The 18,801-nt window shown below is 34.8% G+C and overlaps 1 protein-coding gene across 1 annotated transcript in view; it reads right to left on the bottom strand.

Moving 5' to 3' along the window:
* The window catches only part of CEP128 (centrosomal protein 128), a 435,188-nt gene that overhangs the window by 233,157 nt on the left and 183,230 nt on the right, over positions 1–18,801 (bottom strand). The window contains exons 16-17 of the mRNA XM_060003365.1: positions 18,008–18,184; positions 13,210–13,269 (exon numbers count right to left, since the gene is read on the bottom strand). Coding sequence (XP_059859348.1) covers positions 13,210–13,269; positions 18,008–18,184 — 237 coding nt within the window. The remainder of the gene's footprint in view (positions 1–13,209; positions 13,270–18,007; positions 18,185–18,801) is intronic.

The following is an 18,801-nucleotide window of genomic DNA, read 5'->3' as shown; positions in this document are numbered from 1 at the left end:
GGAGTCTTGTGGGACTGAGCCCTTAAACTGCAGGATCTGCACTAACTCTGGGTAGTTAGTGTCAGAGCTGTAATTAGGTTGTAGGGCACCCAGTTGGTGAATGCAAAAAATTGAAAAATTACTTGATGTGGAAAACTCAAACTTCTGGAGTCAAAAATGTTGTAAGCAGAAACATCATAATAGTAGGTATTTCACAGGAAGGGCAGACCACTAGGAGTTTTCATCTTCACAGCTCTGATTTGCACAAGCTAAATTCTTGGTAACTGCAACAGAAATACTGGGAACTCCCTCCTCCACCAACTCTCCACTAATAGGGTGGTCACTCTACTGCAGACAAAGCCAGCTAAGAACACTGAAGTCTCAACTGTAAGTTCCCCAGATTGTTTATAAGGCTTCAGTTATGAATATAACTTATGAATAGATATTTTTTAAACTCTTCAACAAAATACTAGCAACCAGAATCCAGAAACATATAAAAAGGTTTTTACAGCATAATCAAGTAGGATTTATCCCAAGAATGCAAGGCTGCACTAATATCTGAAAATTAATTAATGTAATATGCCATATTAGTAAGAATTAGGGACATAAAGCCACATGATCATATCAAAAGGTGCAGAGAAATCATATGATGAAATTCAACACCCATTCATGATGGAGACACTCAACAAGCTAGGAATAGAAGGGAACTTTCTCAACCTGATAAAAGACATTTATAAAAACCCCACAACTACTATCATACTTAATGGAAAAAGACAATGCTTTCTCCCTAAGATCAGAAACAAGAAAAGAATATCTGCTCTCACCACTTCTATTCAACACTGTATTAGGAGGTCATGGCAGGGCAATTTTGCAAGAAAATGTAACAAAATATATCCACGTTAAAAAAAAAGAAGTAAACATATTTGCATCTTTTTTGCAGATAACATGCCCCTGTATAAGAAAATCCTAATGATTTCACTAAAAACATATTAGAATAAAATAGTTCAGCAATGTTGTAGTATATAAGGTCAATATACATAAATCAATTGTATCTCTATATACTTGAATGATCAATCCAAAAATAAAGTTAAAAGTCAACTGTATGTACAATAGCATCAAAAGGATAATATACTTAATAATACACCTTTAAAAAGAACTGCAAAACACACTCTGAAAATATCTGAAAGAAAAATAACTCTACAAAACACTGCTGAAAAAAACTTTTAAATACCTAAATAAATGGGACCATATCCCATGTACAAAGATCAGAAGACTTAATATAGTTTAGACAAAAATACTCCCCAAACATCCTACAGATTCAATGCAATTCCAATCAAAATCCCAGCTGGTTTTTTGGAGAAATTGACAAGTTGATCCTAAATTTCATATGGACATTCAAGGGACCCAGAATAGCCAAATAAAGTGTTGAAAAATAAGGACAAAGTTGGAGGACTCACTCTTACCCATTTCAAAGCTCACTACAGAGCTACTGTAATCAAAACAGTGTGGTACTGGCATAGGATAGACATATAGATCAATGAAATAGAATTGAGAGTCCAAAAATAAAACTATACATATACAGTCAACTGACTTTCAACAAGAGTGCCAAAACAATCTGATGAGGAAAGAATAGTCTATTCAACCAGTGGTGCTGGGACAACTGAATAGTCACATGTAAAAGAATAGAGTTGAACCCATACCTCATACCACATAAAAAAATTAACTCAAAATGGATCAAAGACCTAAATGTAATTGCTAAAAATATGGCTACAAAATAAAATAAAATAAATAAATAAATAAATAATTTAAAAATAAATAAATAAAAATATAAGACTCCTAGAAGAAAACAGGGAAAAGTCTTTGTGACTCTGGTTTGGCAATCATTTCTTAGACATTACACCAAAAGCACAAGCAACCAAAGAAAAAAGCTGATAAGCTGAACTTAATCAAAATGTAAAATATTATGCTTCAATGGTCACAAGTAACAAAGTGAAAAGACAACTCACTAAACAGGAGAGAATACTTATAGATCACATATCTGAGAAAGGACTTGTATCCTAGGATATGTAAAGAACTCAAATAATAAATTAAAAGATAACAAATTGAGCAAAAGATCAAAATAGACATTTCTCCAAAGAAGATAGATGAATGGCCAATAACCACATGAAAAGATGCTCAACATCACTAGCCATCAGGGAAATGCAAATCAAAACCACAATAGAATTCCATTTCACATCCAGCAGGATAGCTATAATCAAAAAAACCCCAGATGATAACAACTGTTAGTGTATATACAGAGAAATTAAAATTCTCATATACCAACAATAGGAATGTACAATGGTGTAGTCACCTTGGAAAAACAATCTGGACTTTCTTCAAAAGCTTAAACATAATTACCGTATAACTCAGCAATTCTCTCCTAGGTATGTACCTATGAGAAATGAAAACACACATTCACACAAAAAACTTGTACTCAAATGTTCATAGCAGCACTATTCATGACAGGCAAGAAATAAAAATAATAGAAATGAACATCAACTGGTAAATGAATGTGGTATATCCATACAATGGACAGTTATTTAGCAAGAAGAAGTAAAGTAATGATACATACTACAACACAGATGAACCTTGATAATATTCTACTAAATGAAAGAAGTCAATCATAAAGGATTGCATATTTTATGATTCCATTCATAGCAAATGTCCAGAACAGACAAATCTATAGAGATAAAAGCAGATTACTTGTTGACTAGTGCTACAGGGAGGGTGGGATGCGCAGATAAGGATGTGATGGCTAATAGTCCAGATTGTCTTTTTGGGGTGATAAAAATGTCCTAAAATTCATGTAGTGATGGCTGTACATCTCTGTGAATATACTAAAAACTACTGAATGGTAACTCTAAATAGGTCAAATGTATGGTACATGAATTATATCTCAACTTAGCTGTTATGTAACAAAAGAGAGGGAGGGAGGGAGGGAGGGAGGGAGGAAGGAAGGAAGGGAGGAAGGGAGGAAGGGAGGAAGGGAAGGAGGGAGGGAGGAAGGAAGGAAGGAAGGGGAAAGTAAAAGGGGATAGATCAACAAAGCTAAAATTAAACCTCCCTGCGAGATGAGATCTGGCTGACCTGGCTTTAGTACTTGCTATACAATTTTTAGGCCTCTGTCTTGTCCATATGTCACTAGATAAATACAGGAAGTCCTCAACTTAAATTAGGATGTGAACTTCCAATTATGACTACAGAAATTTAATTAAGTCTGCTTCATTTCCCAATATCCACCTTGAAATACTATTGCAAATAGAAAAAGAGAAAAAAACTTCCATAGCACAGAAAACATGGTCAATTCTGCCAGATTAAAGGAGCACTTTCTACTATAACATTCCACTATGCATTTAGGAAGAAAACACGGTGAGGGTGAGGGATATACCATCATCCCCATCTAACCACAATATGAGAGACAAGGATGTGAATTGGACTGCTCTTTAGAAAGCATACTCTCTAAGTAGAGTGGAGCAAATATCGGAGGCTGGAAGTCAGGAGGCTGTTACAATATTCCAAACAAGTGAAAATGGTAAGGGTTGAGCCAAAATGTATGTATTTGGACTTAAATGTGAGGGGGGTAAGGAAGAGAAAGGAATCAGTATTGATGGCCAATTTTTAGCTTAAACTGAAACAGGAAACCTAGAAGAAGCAATGATTTAGGGGTTAAGAAGTTAACATTAGGATGAAACATATAGAAGTTGTTAGGAACAAAAGATACAGAAGCATAGACGACTAATTGGATATCTAATTATATATATATAGCTCTAAAGCTCAAGAGATATGGCCAAGAGATACAAACTAAAGAATCAACAGCCTAAAGGAAGTTAATGGCATAGGAAGAGATAAAATAGCTCATAAAGAATATCCACAGAGAAAATAGAAGAGGGTTTAGAAGAGATAAACACAAGAGAATTTCAAAATAAAATGGAGATGTAGATAGAAAGTCGGGAGGAAAATACAAGAGTCTGGGGCGATAGAACCCCAAAGGAAGAAAATACTACAACAAGGTGGATATCCTCAATGTCAAAGACTCAAAAGGAAGGGACAGGTATATCTAAAAATATACATTTTTGTCAAAAATAACTGCAGCTCAGCCCACTAGATCAAAATAGGACTGAAAGCATGAACACCAAACTGTTTATGGTGATTATGCCTTTATACCTACAAAAGATGAGTGTAAATATCGAAATTTCATTCTCAATATTGCTATATTTGTTACTGTTTATTTCTCCATTTAGCTATGTTAGTTTTTCCTTTAAATATTTAGGTGCTCCAACATTGGGCACATATCTACAATTGTTCTCTCTTCTTGTATTGATTCCATTATAATGACCTTCTTTGTCTCTTTTTATCATTTTTTGTTTACAGTCTATTTTGTCTGATATAACTAGAGCTACCCTTGCTTTTTTCGTTTTCTCTTTTTTTTTGGGGGGGGGGGTTGGGTTACCATTTGCCTGAAATGTCTTTTTCCATCACTTCACTTTCAATCTATGTGTACCTTTAAGGCTAAAGTAAGTCTTTAATAGGCAGCATATTTCTGGATCTTGTTTTTTCCTATCCATTTGGCTATTCTATGTCTTTTAATTAGAGAATTTAATCCATTTACATTTAAAGTAATTATTGATAGGTAAGGGCTTACTATTGTCACTTTGTTAATTGTTTCCTAGATGTTTTGTAGGTTCCTTGTTCTTTGATTCTTATCCTGCTGTCTTTTTTGTGTGTGTTTTGTTGTCTTCTGGTATCAGTAGGCTTTGACTTCTTTATCATGTTGTTTTATGTAATTATTATAGGATTTCCCCTTGTGGTTACCATGAGGCTGACATAAAATATCTTAAATGTGTATCACCCTATTTTAAACTGATAACAACTTAACTTCAATAGAATTCATAAACTTTACACTTTTACTTCTCTTCCCCCTCACATTTTAGGTTACTGCTGTTACAATTTACATTTTTTTAAAAAATTCTTTAACTAAGATTATATGGCTATATGTGTGTGTGTACAGTTAGTTACAATCTCCAAAATGAGAATGTATTCAATGCACTAAATAATAAAAATTATTCTAGACAATTATTCAGTAAGTTTGATACGGGTCATTGGAAAATGATTCTAAAACATTACTACTTAAGTCATTAATTTATTAATTGATATTAACTAGGAAAAATAAGGAAAAGCCTATGCTATCACTGCTTCTATATTAAAACTACAATCTGAATCTGTAGATCACACCTTCTATTAACCTCATCAATCTTTGCCAGCTCCTCAAGAAAAATAAATAAAATGAAAAGCCCCGGTGACTATCATATTATTATTGGTATGATGCAAGGAAATAAGGGAAAGGTTAGATGTATACTTTCTGGAAAAGATATATTTTCAACAAAGTCTTTTTGCTGTTTATTTGGCACCTCAAACATACACACATCTTTATTCTTGTATGTTAAAGAATTTAATATAATAAACCCTCAACACATTTTTCAAGAATTTTATAATAATATTCTTCGATTAAAATCTCCTAGGGAGTTTCCAAAACAACCAACATACGTGCATGCGCACACACACCCACACGCACATTACAGCTAGTTTTGCACATCATGAGGCCCTGACACATGTAATTAAATGAACAATTAGATGCTGTTAATTTTTTTTGGAAAGACATAGCACCTTGCATCTAAGTAATAAAATAGAAAAAGAGAATGGTATCTTGAAAACAGAAAAAATCCAAAGTTCTTTTAGTTTTAATATATTAAGAAAGTTTAATTAATATTCAAAAGTAACACATTTAGGACCTGAACACTATCAATTTGAATTATGAAAAATACAATCACAAAGAAGAAGGGCTGAAAGGATGTACATACAAAAGCCCTGATAACTCTATGCCATGTAGGCATGGTCCTAAACAGCAGCTTTCAGATGCTAATCCCCTCAGGATTAGTCTAAAATCAGATAATTAATATTATCACAGATGGCTAGGTATTAGAATATAAATTGATGTATTAATATGTTGGAGACAAGTAAATGAAATAACCTTGACATACAGAAGAAATACATACATGCAACATGAAATCTGAAACAGATTAACCAGAAGGAATGCACTTAAAAAAAATCAAATATGGATTGATAAAAGGTATGAGGTTCACAGCTGACCATAAAAATCCTTGTGAGGAAAGAGTAAAAGGAGTCAGATTATTCAACCTCTTATTTACAGGAAGACCAACATGTTCTAGGACCAAGTCCCTATTAGATAATATTATAGGAGTTAATTTCATTGGTTTACATCAGAGACATCAAATGTACATGCTAAAGGTGCCAGATAGGAAACATCTGTAAAAGTACATAGAAAATATGTTCTCTTTTGTTTTTCTTGAAAAGTTCAATTCAGGCTACTATGTTACTATTTACCATTTTGAACCACGCATGGATACAAGAGATAAATCCACTTCTCTTCAGTCAACTTCAAAAAAAATAATGTGCAAGCCTAAAGATAACATCAAGTAATACTTTTCTTCCATATTGGGAGTCAACAGAAAATGATGGTGATTATGTCAAACGATAGCTAACTATATTAAGAAAGCTTAATGAACAGTCAAAAGTAACACATTTAGGATCTGAACATTATCAATTTCGAATATAAAAATGCAACCACAAAAAAGAAAGGCAAGAAGGGCACCACATCTAATGTGGTGTCATGTCCATGGTTCTTCTTCTTAACTCTGTTTTCTACCACAACGGAATGAAACCCTAGTGCTATCAGATCCTCTGATATCTCAAAAGGAAAACAATTTCATGTTGCAATAATACACTTAATTGAATTTTTTAAAATGTTCATTACCAAATCAATTTTTTTAAACTCATGTGGTCCAAACAAAATGAGTCCCTGGGGATCACCAGCTTCAATCATCTGGTTTAATCTGTTCTTTCCCAATGATTTAATGGCAAATTTAGAAAATACCTTCACATTTCTTTTTCATAATGCTTTCCTTATTCCATCCCAGTCTTTGGCCCGTGTTCACTACCGTTGCTAAGAGATGATAATAAAAAAACAATTCTGTTTTGTCATAACAATAATCCTACTGGTTCTGATAAAAACAAAACAATAACAAAAAATTATTTGCAACAAAGCATTAATCAGGTTTGATCTGTGTTACGGACTAAATTACATCCCTCTCAAAATCATATGTTAAAGCCCTAACTCTCAGTGTGACTGAATTTGGACACAGGGCCTTTAGGGAAGTAATTAACGTTAAATGAGGCCATAAGGGTAGGGCCCTAATCCTATAGGGCTAGTGTCCTTATAAGAAGAAGAGACACTATCTGACTCCTAACCTTCAACTTCTCCAACCATACCGCTAGCCCCCACATGAGAGGTGGCCGTCTACAAGGCAAGGAGAAGTCTCACCAGAAACCAACCCTGGCAACGTGATCTTTGACTTCTAGGCTCCAGAGCTGTGAGAAAATAAATACCTGTTGTTTAAGCTACCCAGTTTTGTTATGGCAGCCCTAGCAAACTAATACAGTATGACCTATGGCTCCAGTTAATTCCTATTGAGCCTTTATTCCATTGCCATACAAAATTAAAAATAGGTTATAGTTAAGATGCTTGATATGAATTGAATAAGTATCAGAATATATTATTAATCCTATGAAACAAATTAACTTATGGAAATTTAATCAACCAATAATCAATTAAGAGAATCAGAGTCTGTTAGAGAAACACCCGTTATCTATCATTCATTAAGTATCTTGGAGAAACAGCTTGGAACACAGTATAGGAATAACTTTACCAATTCCAAACAATAATTAGCTGACAAGGCTATTAATCACAGTGCAAACACCATTCTATTAACCACTCACAAGAGCATCTTACAGATTACATAATAGGCTCATTTATTTAACTACATCAACAAGTATCGCTAAGTAAGCCAAAATAGGGAAAGAATTTCTAAATAAGGTAGTTTTTTACCTTCTTAGTTGACAGCTTGCAACTAGGTGGGAATATTTTGAAGTATCTAGTAAAACAATCAAAATGATCTTTTTAATCTGTAAGAATCCTCTAATGAGATTCACTGGAATAATATACCGAAAGTCACTAAGGAGTGACTCAAAGCTAAAAACCAAGGAAAACAGAAAATTCAAATAAAAGATTATAGTTGACAGAGTTAGCAATAATATCAGGAACCATAATTTTGCTGCTTTTAACTACTATGCTTCCTTCACCAAAACTCTAAAAACAATTTTGAGAGAAAATGCTTACGTAAGAACCAGAGATAAAGAGGATGGCGATTCTTTAAAATGTGCTAGATCACCAAAACAAGAATTAAACCAGAGCTGCAAAGTTCAAATCTAAATCAACCTCAGAATATAATTTTCAATTATACTTTCTCCACTTTTCTGCTTGGTTTGAAAATAATCTGGAAGAAATATACCCATAATCATAGTACATATTAAAAAATACAAAATGCTTCCTCCAATTAAGCTGAGTGTGTTCCCTGTATACTACCTAAGGATATTTCCACCACGTGAATGAAGATACCTGAGTATTTGTATCACATTTTGATGTCTACACTGGAACGATAAAATACTAGATGGTCATTTGCATCCTTCAACAAGAATTAAATACAGTAGGTCTAATACTTCTCACACAATAACTGTTCTTAAAAAATTCACATCACTAAAAAGACAATATATAAATGTAAGGTTTATATTCAAGTGTAGGTCACACAATCAGTAGAAAAAAACAATGGCACAGAGTTCAGAGATCCAGGTTCCCAAACCCTTCTCAGAAACTAGTTTTATGTCCTTAGATAAAACTCAAAACTCCCAGGACCCGTTTCTCATCTACAAAATGAGAAAGTCAAACTTCACAATCTCTAATGCTGCTTCAGTTATAATGCAAAAACAGTAGGGAAAAGCAAATGCTTGTCAACGCGTGAAACACGTTATATTGATACTATAAAAAGTGGGACTCTTTAGGATGATACCAAATAGGATAATATAGGAAAATCCCCAAATAACTTGGAAGTATATTTCTTATTTATATAATCTTAAAATTTACAGTACTGATCAAAGCAAACCAATATTTGAGAACTGACATATTTACTGAAATCTAATCTGCTTGTTATTTATTCATTGGTGATATTTAAGCTGAGGAAGTAACCTGAGTAGGAAAATGCAGCAAGGCTAATTACTCTCTAAAAAAAATATTTATTGAGCATTTAGCCAAGCCTGTGGTAAGCACTAAAGATGCAATAGGAACAGGATAGACACAGGTCTCCCCTCATAACGCTTACAGATTAAAGAAAGAGGAGAAGAGTAAATGGGAGTTTCAATACAGTGGGATAAAGGCCAAGAAGGAAAAGATCTTCAGAGCCAAAGAAGCATATAAATTCTCCTAAGATACACCTCTGTGCATCTTAAGAGAATAATTAATACCAGACTCCCAGAATTAAATGTGCTCTCTAAACAAAAGAGTACTGAGCCTCCTGCAATTGTGCTGAAGAGCAGTTGACATCAGCTTTTTTATTCACTATCATAAAATGATAAGTTAAGATCTGGGATCAAGAGTGATGCTTGCTAGTATTGTGGTTCCATCCTGAAAGTGAGTGCCTGATGGCTCTAGATTTGATGATTTGTGCCTACTTTCTCACTGCAAGTGTCTTAGCTACTTCTCATTTCTCTCCATGATTTGAAGCTAAACTCTGCTCTATGCCTTTGTCTCTGCTTCTCTTTAGGCATTCCTGTCCAGATGGAACTTTCTGGATATCAATCCCTGTGGTGGAAACTCTTCCAATACTTCTGCTAGCTTGCCTACCTAGGACCCTGCATGTCTGTTTATTCCAATACTAACCTTTGACTGTAGTCTTCTAGTTTAAATGGAAAATCCTGGACACCTCCTTCTCCATCAGCCTCTGACATAACATTAAACATCACTTGCATATTGTCACCAAAATGTTTCTTCAGTCTGTCCCTTCCTCTGAATCTCTACAGTTTCCTAAATTCAAACTTTCACCCTACCTCAACCAGAGTCCTGGGTCTCACTCAAAGACCTCTTAACTGGTGTTCCTGCCTTTGGGCTTCCCACCTCTAATCTACCTTTCACATCACTATCAGAGTGATGCTTCTAAACTATGAATACGAACATTTCACTCTCCTGTTCAAAACTCCTTCATGATTCCCCACTAAATGCAGAGCTGACCCAACCTTTGAAAATGGCATACAATGCTCTTCTTGATGGATCTAATCTCTCCCTCCTTCTGGAGCCTCATCCCTGACATTCCCTGACTCGCATTTCCATACTGTATGTAGTACTGCCAAATCACTTGGGGTTTCTTTTGCATTTATCATGCTGTTTCTCTTCCAGGCCATTCCTACAATTGTTTACTCTGTATGTATGTTCCTTCCTCTTTACTTGGCTGGCTTCAAGATTTATCTGCGACATCAGCCTCCAAGGCAGCTTTTACATACCTCTGTTACAGCTCTTACATATAATGTTGAAATTATCTACATAAGTGTCGACTTTTCTAAAGAAAACATGTTCCTCAAGAGGAAGGATCATTTCTTTAATTCATTCGTTATATCCACAGCATGTAATATAAAATTGGGGCATAGTAGCTACTTAGAAAATTCTCTGCTAAACTGAATAAAATTTGGCCTCTGCATGCCTTGTCAGGATTTATGATAAACACAAATCCTTTATCTATGGGAACTCCTTGCATAACTTAACGACCACCTCAACCCTCTTCCTCCCTGCAGTGTATTCTTCTTACCCTTTATTGGTCATTTTATCTATGAACCTGGTCCAACTCTTAGTTGGGTTTCATGTTTATGTTATGTCACCAATGCCAACCAAGCAACAGTGACACAATTCCCACCCAGTCCCTTAGTTCTTCTACAATTAACACTAAAAGAAGAAATTCATTTGGCAGATTTATGAAAACAATTACCAAATGCAATCAGAGGTCCTTCTAATAGAGCAAGATGTCAGCATGGACTAGCTGAATAGCAATTCTACTTTCCATATAGTTTTTGTCCTTTGATGTCAGATCTTATCTTCAATACTTATAGAGCTGTCCAGTCATAGTTCACAGGAATTACAGTATTGTAGCCCATCAATAACCTAAGCCATCTTTCTAGTAAATAGAGTCAATTCCTCCTTAGTCAGTTGGTCAGCGTAGTATTGCTTATCATGACCCTTTTACACTGTAGAGGAACAGTTGCCTCATGCAGTATTAAAACTTGTCTGATCAGAAGTTCAATCCCATTAAATGATAAGGGAAAACGGCTCACTCGCTCCCAAATTAAAGAGCTATGATTAAGAGTCATCTCTGGCTCTCATAATTTAATTGAACAACAGCAGTGAAAGCTTTCTGTTCAGAAATGATAAAGATTTTAACTTGAAAGAAAATTCCAAGTACATTACTCTGTTGTCAAAATTGTGGAGTTGGGAAAAAAAGAGAAATTCTTTATTAATGCACAAGAAGTTTCTATCTAAAAAATTCTGAGACAGCAAAACATGTCTATTCTAAATTTACTATACAGGTAGCATAAATACAAGTTTGCATTTGGTTCTATCAAAAATGGTTAGGTATACACGGGATCACTGTATTTAAAGTAGGAGAGAAAATTTTATAAGGCTGAGTAAATTTCAATGTTCAATCATAATACTGTTAGTTTCTTATTAAGAATTTTTTTTTAAAGAGGCTTCTCTAATGAATACCTGGTTTTCAAAATGAACTCTGTTTTTGCACCACCTCCCACCTGTACCTTACTCACAAATCTCAGGGCCTTATCTGTGTTGACTCAAATATTCATCTTCTTGCCACTGTTATACTTAGCCAATTAGAGTACTTCTACATATTGTGTGTATGACTAAGTTTAAACATTGTATTTTTGCAGAAGCCTTCTCTGACATGCTGGCAGTGTCATACCCTCCCATCCTCCCAACATGAACACCATAGTTCTTCCTTCTTCTGTGTTCCTTTGTCAATGTTTACATATTTCTATAACAATATAAAACACTTCATGGATTTCTAAAATTTGTTTACATCTACATTTTCCCTATTAACTTTCACAGCTTGCTAACACTTAATATCCCCAATGTCTGTATACAAAACAGTACTCAATCAACAAATCTTGGCTGAATGAACAAAGACTTTAAATGGTAATGCACATAATAAGAAGAATGTTAATTGTGAATCTGACATGGCATGTAATACATTTTCTCACTCTTTATATGGCACTGAGAAAGTCACATACCTTCTCAGAAACCTCATTTTGCTCATATTTTTAAATAAGGATATTGTACAAACGTAAAGTTTCTTTCTTGCAATAAAATCCTAAGTTGGACCACAATTGGTGAGGTTTATAGTACAGTTGGTTTTCTTATAGAATTTAAATGGGATGGAAGATTTTAGTAATTTAAAGCTGAAAAAAACTATTCTAAAAAGGAATGCAAGTGCTTAAGTACTGATAATTGAATAAACAGGTATCAACATCTTATATGGTCATAACTCCCTATATATTTAAATTAGTGAATTTCTAAGTTGATTTGATCTATGAAGATAGCTGATAACTATTTCACAGTGTAGAAGAATCTTTTTTGCTAAAATGAGCAAATTGTTCAATTTATTTATTTTTGGTTACCTTCCACTAAATTTAAATCATAATGCCAAAGAATCATGAAGCAGTGAAGTTATCTTCAGAACACAAAGTTTACCCCTCCCATTTTGTAAATGAGAAAACAAGACACCCAGAGAGATGAATGATTTGCTTGAGCCACAAAGAGATTTGGCAGGCTTTGAGCTAACCCTCCAGAATCAGAATGTAAGTATATATGTGTAAATGAAGGTTGGTTACAGCTGCCCTGACCTTTGTGCACCTCCAGAGACAAGGCCTATCCCAAGGAAAAGGCAGAGGAATTTGTCTCTCCGACAGTCTAATTCTGTTATTTCAACAGTTTTATTTACTGTCATTTATTCTCTCATTCCATGCCTATATATTTAAGCTAATTTTTAAATGTTAAACTAAAAGAACATGGAAGTTTCTGGAATGCATTACAATGATATCTTTCCCAGCAATGAAGTATTATGCTTTCATATGCTCAGTTATATGTCAAAATATATGACTAGCCCAAATAGTATGACTTGAAGGTCATAAACATTATGAAAACTTTAGGATTCAAAGATTAATTACCTTGCTTTCTGCTAACCAGCGATGTGGGTCATAATTAATATCAGGACCAGATGAAAAAACCTACAAAAAAGAGGAAATCGTCTATTAGATTTTTCTCTGAGGTGAACTTACATAAATGAAAATTCTTCACCATTACACCCAAAAGTTTAGTGTCTAAAGTTAAGGGTTTAAAAAGAAGAAAGTTCATACCAAGTATGGAACCAATTCCAAACCATTATTTATTTAACATGCCTATTTATGTAAGCATGTATACATGTATCCATGTATGTATGTATTGACAGTAAATATTTAGCTCACATAGAGAGACATGAATCACCTTTCAAGTGCTATTACTGCTTGAATCACTGAGTCTGATTCCATGGAGTTCTGCATGGCAAGCAGCCTCATTTAAACCAATTTATTTCATTTGTGTTTGTTTCTTTTCCTCAGTTTTGTTCCAGGTAATGTATTTCACAGTGAGTTAGATGTAATTACATAGAAACCTAATTCTTTGTCTCATTTTTCCTTCTTTAATTTTATACTATGCGGGCCATTTTGTCTCATTAATGGTTGTGCAGAACTGACAGAACCTAATCAATATGACTTCATACCAACATCGCTTTGTAATTCATGATGGTAACAAAATTCTACCTTCACACCAACTCATTTATAAAATCCCTTGTCCTCTGTTTCTGCCTTATTACTGATAAAACTACACTCAAAGGTTGTCAATGACTTCCTAATTTTAAACACAAGTTTTTCTCAATGCCTACCTTCTTTGAACTCTGTGCTACCTATGATATTTTTGCATCACGTTTTCCTAGAAATGTTCTGCTTAAAAATATCCTATCCCTTTGCAAGAGATGTCTATTCCTATTCTCAAATACTTCTATACTTCTTAATGTGTGTGCACATCATTCCCCTAAGGAATATCATTAGGTAATTCATTTAGACATATGATGAATGCATAATGAGTGCTGACCACATGCCATATACAAGAGTGTGACATTCTTATATCCAACCTTTCCCTCATCCATGTTTCTCATTATCTAAATCTCACTCAACTCTTGTGTCTTGCCTGCCTTTTCAGTGAGATTTCCCTTAATCACTCTAGTCCATAGTGTTTTCTTCCTCTTCTACCTCTGTACCATGTTGAATATTTGTAAACATCAATTTGTCATTGATTATGATGTTTTTATTATTCTTTTTCATTGATCTATGTCATAGTCTCAAGTCTTCAGTGATCTAAGGTATAGTGCTCAAGATTAAAGTCCAAAATAATTTAAGTACAATGTTCATATTTTGTGACTTGCTTTACAAATTTATATATAGTTTAGTATTTAAGAACAGTCACTTGATCACTTATAAGTGGTGTGACTTAATTCCTCTAAGCTGTAGGTTACCATCTGTAAAGTGAGTAAACTACCTCCTCAGGCCAAGGTATAAATTAAATAAAATGGGTGTTAGCACAGAGTCAGGCATACAGAACACCATTATCACTACTAACTGCATATCAAGATATAAGCATCAATAAATACACTTCAGGGCTTCCCTGGTGGCACAGTGGTTGAGAGTCTGCCTGCCGATGCAGGAGATACGGGTTCGTGCCCCGGTCCGGGAAGATCCCACATGCCGCGGAGCGGCTGGGCCCGTGAGCCATGGCCACTGAGCCTGCACGTCCAGAGCCTGTGCTCCACAACGGGAGAGGCCACAACAGTGAGAGATCCACGTACCGCAAAAATAAATAAATAAATAAATAAATAAATAAATGCACTTCAAAGTCTATTATGACAAGAGCACTGTAACAGGCATTTGTCATAAAAAGATTAGAGAAACAGAAGCCATATACATGGTAATATGAGTATACTACAAAAAAAGCTCTACATAATAAGGACAGCTATCATTAGTTGAGTATCTACTAAGTGCAAGATACTTCACACTATGATGTGCACCTTCTATATCTATTTTTACTTTATCTTCATAATAACCCAACTTATAAATGGGACATAAATTCTTAGAGAGAATAGAGATTACATAACTCATCCAAGGTCATATATTAACAATCTGAACCCACATCTGTCTTGGTCCAAAGCCTATCCTCTTCATGCTCCACAAATAAATGCTAAAACCAAGTGTTAGGGGAAAAGCTCTGGAATTATCAAAGATTGGTCAATGAAAATGTTGTATCTTTAATTCAGACACTTTTCTAATTGCTTCATAATAGTGGTGGTTTATTAAGTGTCTAACCATAGGTTTTCAATCACTGCATGCACTTACTAATGTGGAATAAGTAATAAATATGGCACTGAAAAAAGAAAATATAATTAGAAATAATGCCAATATTCCCAAAGACTTTTCTCAGACTCATTTGCTGCATATCTATTATGCAATCCATTCCATAGACAGTCACTTTCTACATAAAATGGCTGAAAATTTCATGAGCAATATTTCAAAAATGAACAAATGACCAGGAATAATTGGAATTATTCCATTTTGAAAACATTTTACAAGGACCACCGATCTCCCCTATATTTCTGAACTATAAATCAAAGAATCAATTTTATTTTAACAAACACCTTGGTGGTTTCTGTGAGGTGAGAGCAAGTGTTATGTTCTTAAGTATTCCTCTTTTTTTTTTTTTCAATTTTATAGGAATGAAACAACAGAAGTTATTAATGGAAAGAGATCCACAATGGAAAAAAAAAGAATTCTTAAAAAAAAATCTTAATAGAATTTCCATTCTTTTAGATTTACTTTCCACCCATCACTAAGATTGAATTAGTCTTTCTCTAGGGGAAGAGGTGTAAAGACCTATTACCACAGTCACTGCATTCTTGAAAGCCTATTAAAGAATAGGGTACTTTTCAGAATATTGGAAGGATAATTTGAACCTCATAAAGAAATAAAATATTTAAGCCATCTGCTATCTGCACACTATGTTTTAGCCTGTAATTGGCCATAACAAGGTTTATATATCTTATAACACAATCCAAATGTTTCCATTTTTACATCACTACTTGACTGAAAACAAGCCATCCTGACACAAATTCTTAAATACAGAATAAATACTGCATTGTTAATCTGTGCATCTTTGTGATAAAATTAGGATTTCAAGGCTTTAAATATATGTAAACAAGACAAGTCCTAAATAAAGCATCATTCGACAGGGAAAAGAATAAACCAGCATTATAACAGGACTGAAAGTTGGTTTTCCCCTAAAGCCAATTACTTCTCATACTTGGCTCAGAGTCCTCTCAAATTGACGTCTGAGCTTTTTAAAAAATGTATATAAAAATATATATTGTAGAAATTCCATCAACTCCACCAAATTCTACCAGCTGAAATATTTCTTTTAAAGTTGAATCCTAAGGCACAAGTGTAGAATTATCACTTGATTTTCTTTAAAACATTACTTAAGGAAAAAAAAAAAAAAAAAGATGGGCAGGAAGAGAGGAACAGCAGGAAGAAAGAGGGGAAAGTAGTTTAGGGAAGAGTATTTTTTTTATTAATTCATTAATTTATTTATTTTTGGCTGCATCAGATCTTCATTGCTGTGAGCGGGCTTTATCTAGTTGCGGCGAGCCAGGGCTACTCTTCGTTGCGGTGCATGGGCTTCTCACTGTGGTGGCTTCTCTTATTGCAAGAGCACGTGCTCTAGGAGCGCAGGCTTCAGTAGTTGTGTCTCGCAGGCTCTAGAGCACAGGCTCAGTAGTTGTGGCACACGGGCTTAGCTGCTCCGCGGCATGTGGGATCTTCCCGAACCAGGGCTCAAACCCACATTCCCTGCACTGGCAGGCGGATTCTTAACCACTGTGCCACCAGGGAAGTCCAAGGGAAGAATATTTTACATGAGAAAAAAGATGAATGACAAAATAATAAGAAGAAACATCTGAAGAGGTTTAAAAAAACCTTTATGCATAATATCATAATTCGAGTGCTGTCATATCATCAGATGAAATAAATACGGGGTAAATGATGGGCTAAATTATAATGTATTCTGGTTATACCATATTAAAGCACTGCAATGCTCTTTGTATGTAACACAGCAGTACTAGAACCTAGAGTCAAAAGAGGTGCTTACCTTCAAGGAATTAAGAACATCCATGATTAACATGTTTTTATTTATCATTTCACTAGGACTACATATTGAGTAGCAATAAGCCATTTTAAAGATAGGAAAACGAAAGTAAATGTAATTTTTTTAAATAGGGAAGGCAAATAGCACAGTGGTTACTTGTTTAAGCTCCACAGTTGGACACCCGAGGTTTGAAGTCCTAGTTCTAGCTTTTGACTAGATACGTGGCCAGGGGCAAGTTACTTAACCCTTCCAAGCCTTGTTTTCTCTTTTCTAAAATGGATTTAATCTGAGTACCTAAAGGATAGAGTGGTTTCAGCAATTAAGGGAGAGAATGCATACACCAGTACTTACTTACACGGTATCCGTAATGTAATTAGTACTCAAAAGATGTTAGCCAGTAATATACTAACAACAACAAAAATAACCAGTGATAATAAAAAATTCAAAATCCAGGCTTCTTCACTCGAAGGATTTTGTTTTAGTCAGAACTGCTGCTTCCCTTGTAAGACATTTTCTTTTACAGAGTGAGATACAGGCAGTTCAGTGGAATAACAGCATACTATCTCTTACCATGAATGTACAATAGATAAAATAGCTCATTCTAAAAAATGCAAGATATTATTTTGTTTCATAAAACTCTCTGGAATAAAAATGTGACTACCATGTAACCATGCATTAAAATCTTCTTATAATTATATATTAGGAAACTAACTGAAAGGCACAATGAGAACTCATAATTACTTTCAATTTCTCCATTGAGTCCCTGGAGAAGGTTTTACAAGCTGCATCAATTTCCTTTCCTATCACACCAAGAATGGATTCCTGTTCAGTCTCCAGACAAAGAAGTTGATCCTTGAGCTGCAATCTGGCCTCTTCCATCCTCCTTGAGTGCTCTTCTTCATTGTTTATATGTTTTTCCTAAGGCATTGATAAGAAATAAAAACAGAAGTTAATTATTAAGTGGAGACAAGAAACACATGTAGTATCTGTACAACCAACTCAAAGAAGCGTATTAGAAAACAGCTTTCAATAAATATTAGTAAAACACTAGAAAAGGCAAAATGTCAAATAAGACAGTGCTTCTTCATTTCAGGAGAAGAAAAAAGTGTTACTACTACCTTTACCTCATTAAAACAGTTTTTTAAAATGTCTATGGTTTCAAATGCAGTTACACTGCATAAATGCTTTGAGTCATGAAAATCTGATAGAAGATGGAGGTACTTTTCAAGTAAGCAAATATACTTAATGAAAAGCGGTTTCTAAAGAACCCTTTAAGACAGGGGTCCCCAACCCCCAGGCGGTTACCGGTCCGCGGCCTGTTAGAAACCGGGCCGCACAGCAGGAGGTGAGCGGCAGGCGAGTGAGCAAAGCTTCAAGTGCCGCTCCCCTTTGCTCACATTACCGCCGGAACCATTCCCCCTGCCCCACATCTTGCACGAAAACGGTCCCTGGTGCCAAAAAGGTTGGGGACCGCTGCTTTAAGAGATTACAAGGACTTAGGGCCCCCCCTAGACAAAACAATTATCAATCATTAT

Source organism: Delphinus delphis, chromosome 2 (genome assembly GCF_949987515.2).
Source record: "Delphinus delphis chromosome 2, mDelDel1.2, whole genome shotgun sequence".
In the NCBI taxonomy this organism is placed as follows: domain Eukaryota; kingdom Metazoa; phylum Chordata; class Mammalia; order Artiodactyla; family Delphinidae; genus Delphinus; species Delphinus delphis.
The sequence above is the reverse complement of the archived record's forward strand: the minus strand, read 5'-3'. Positions and strand labels throughout refer to the sequence as shown.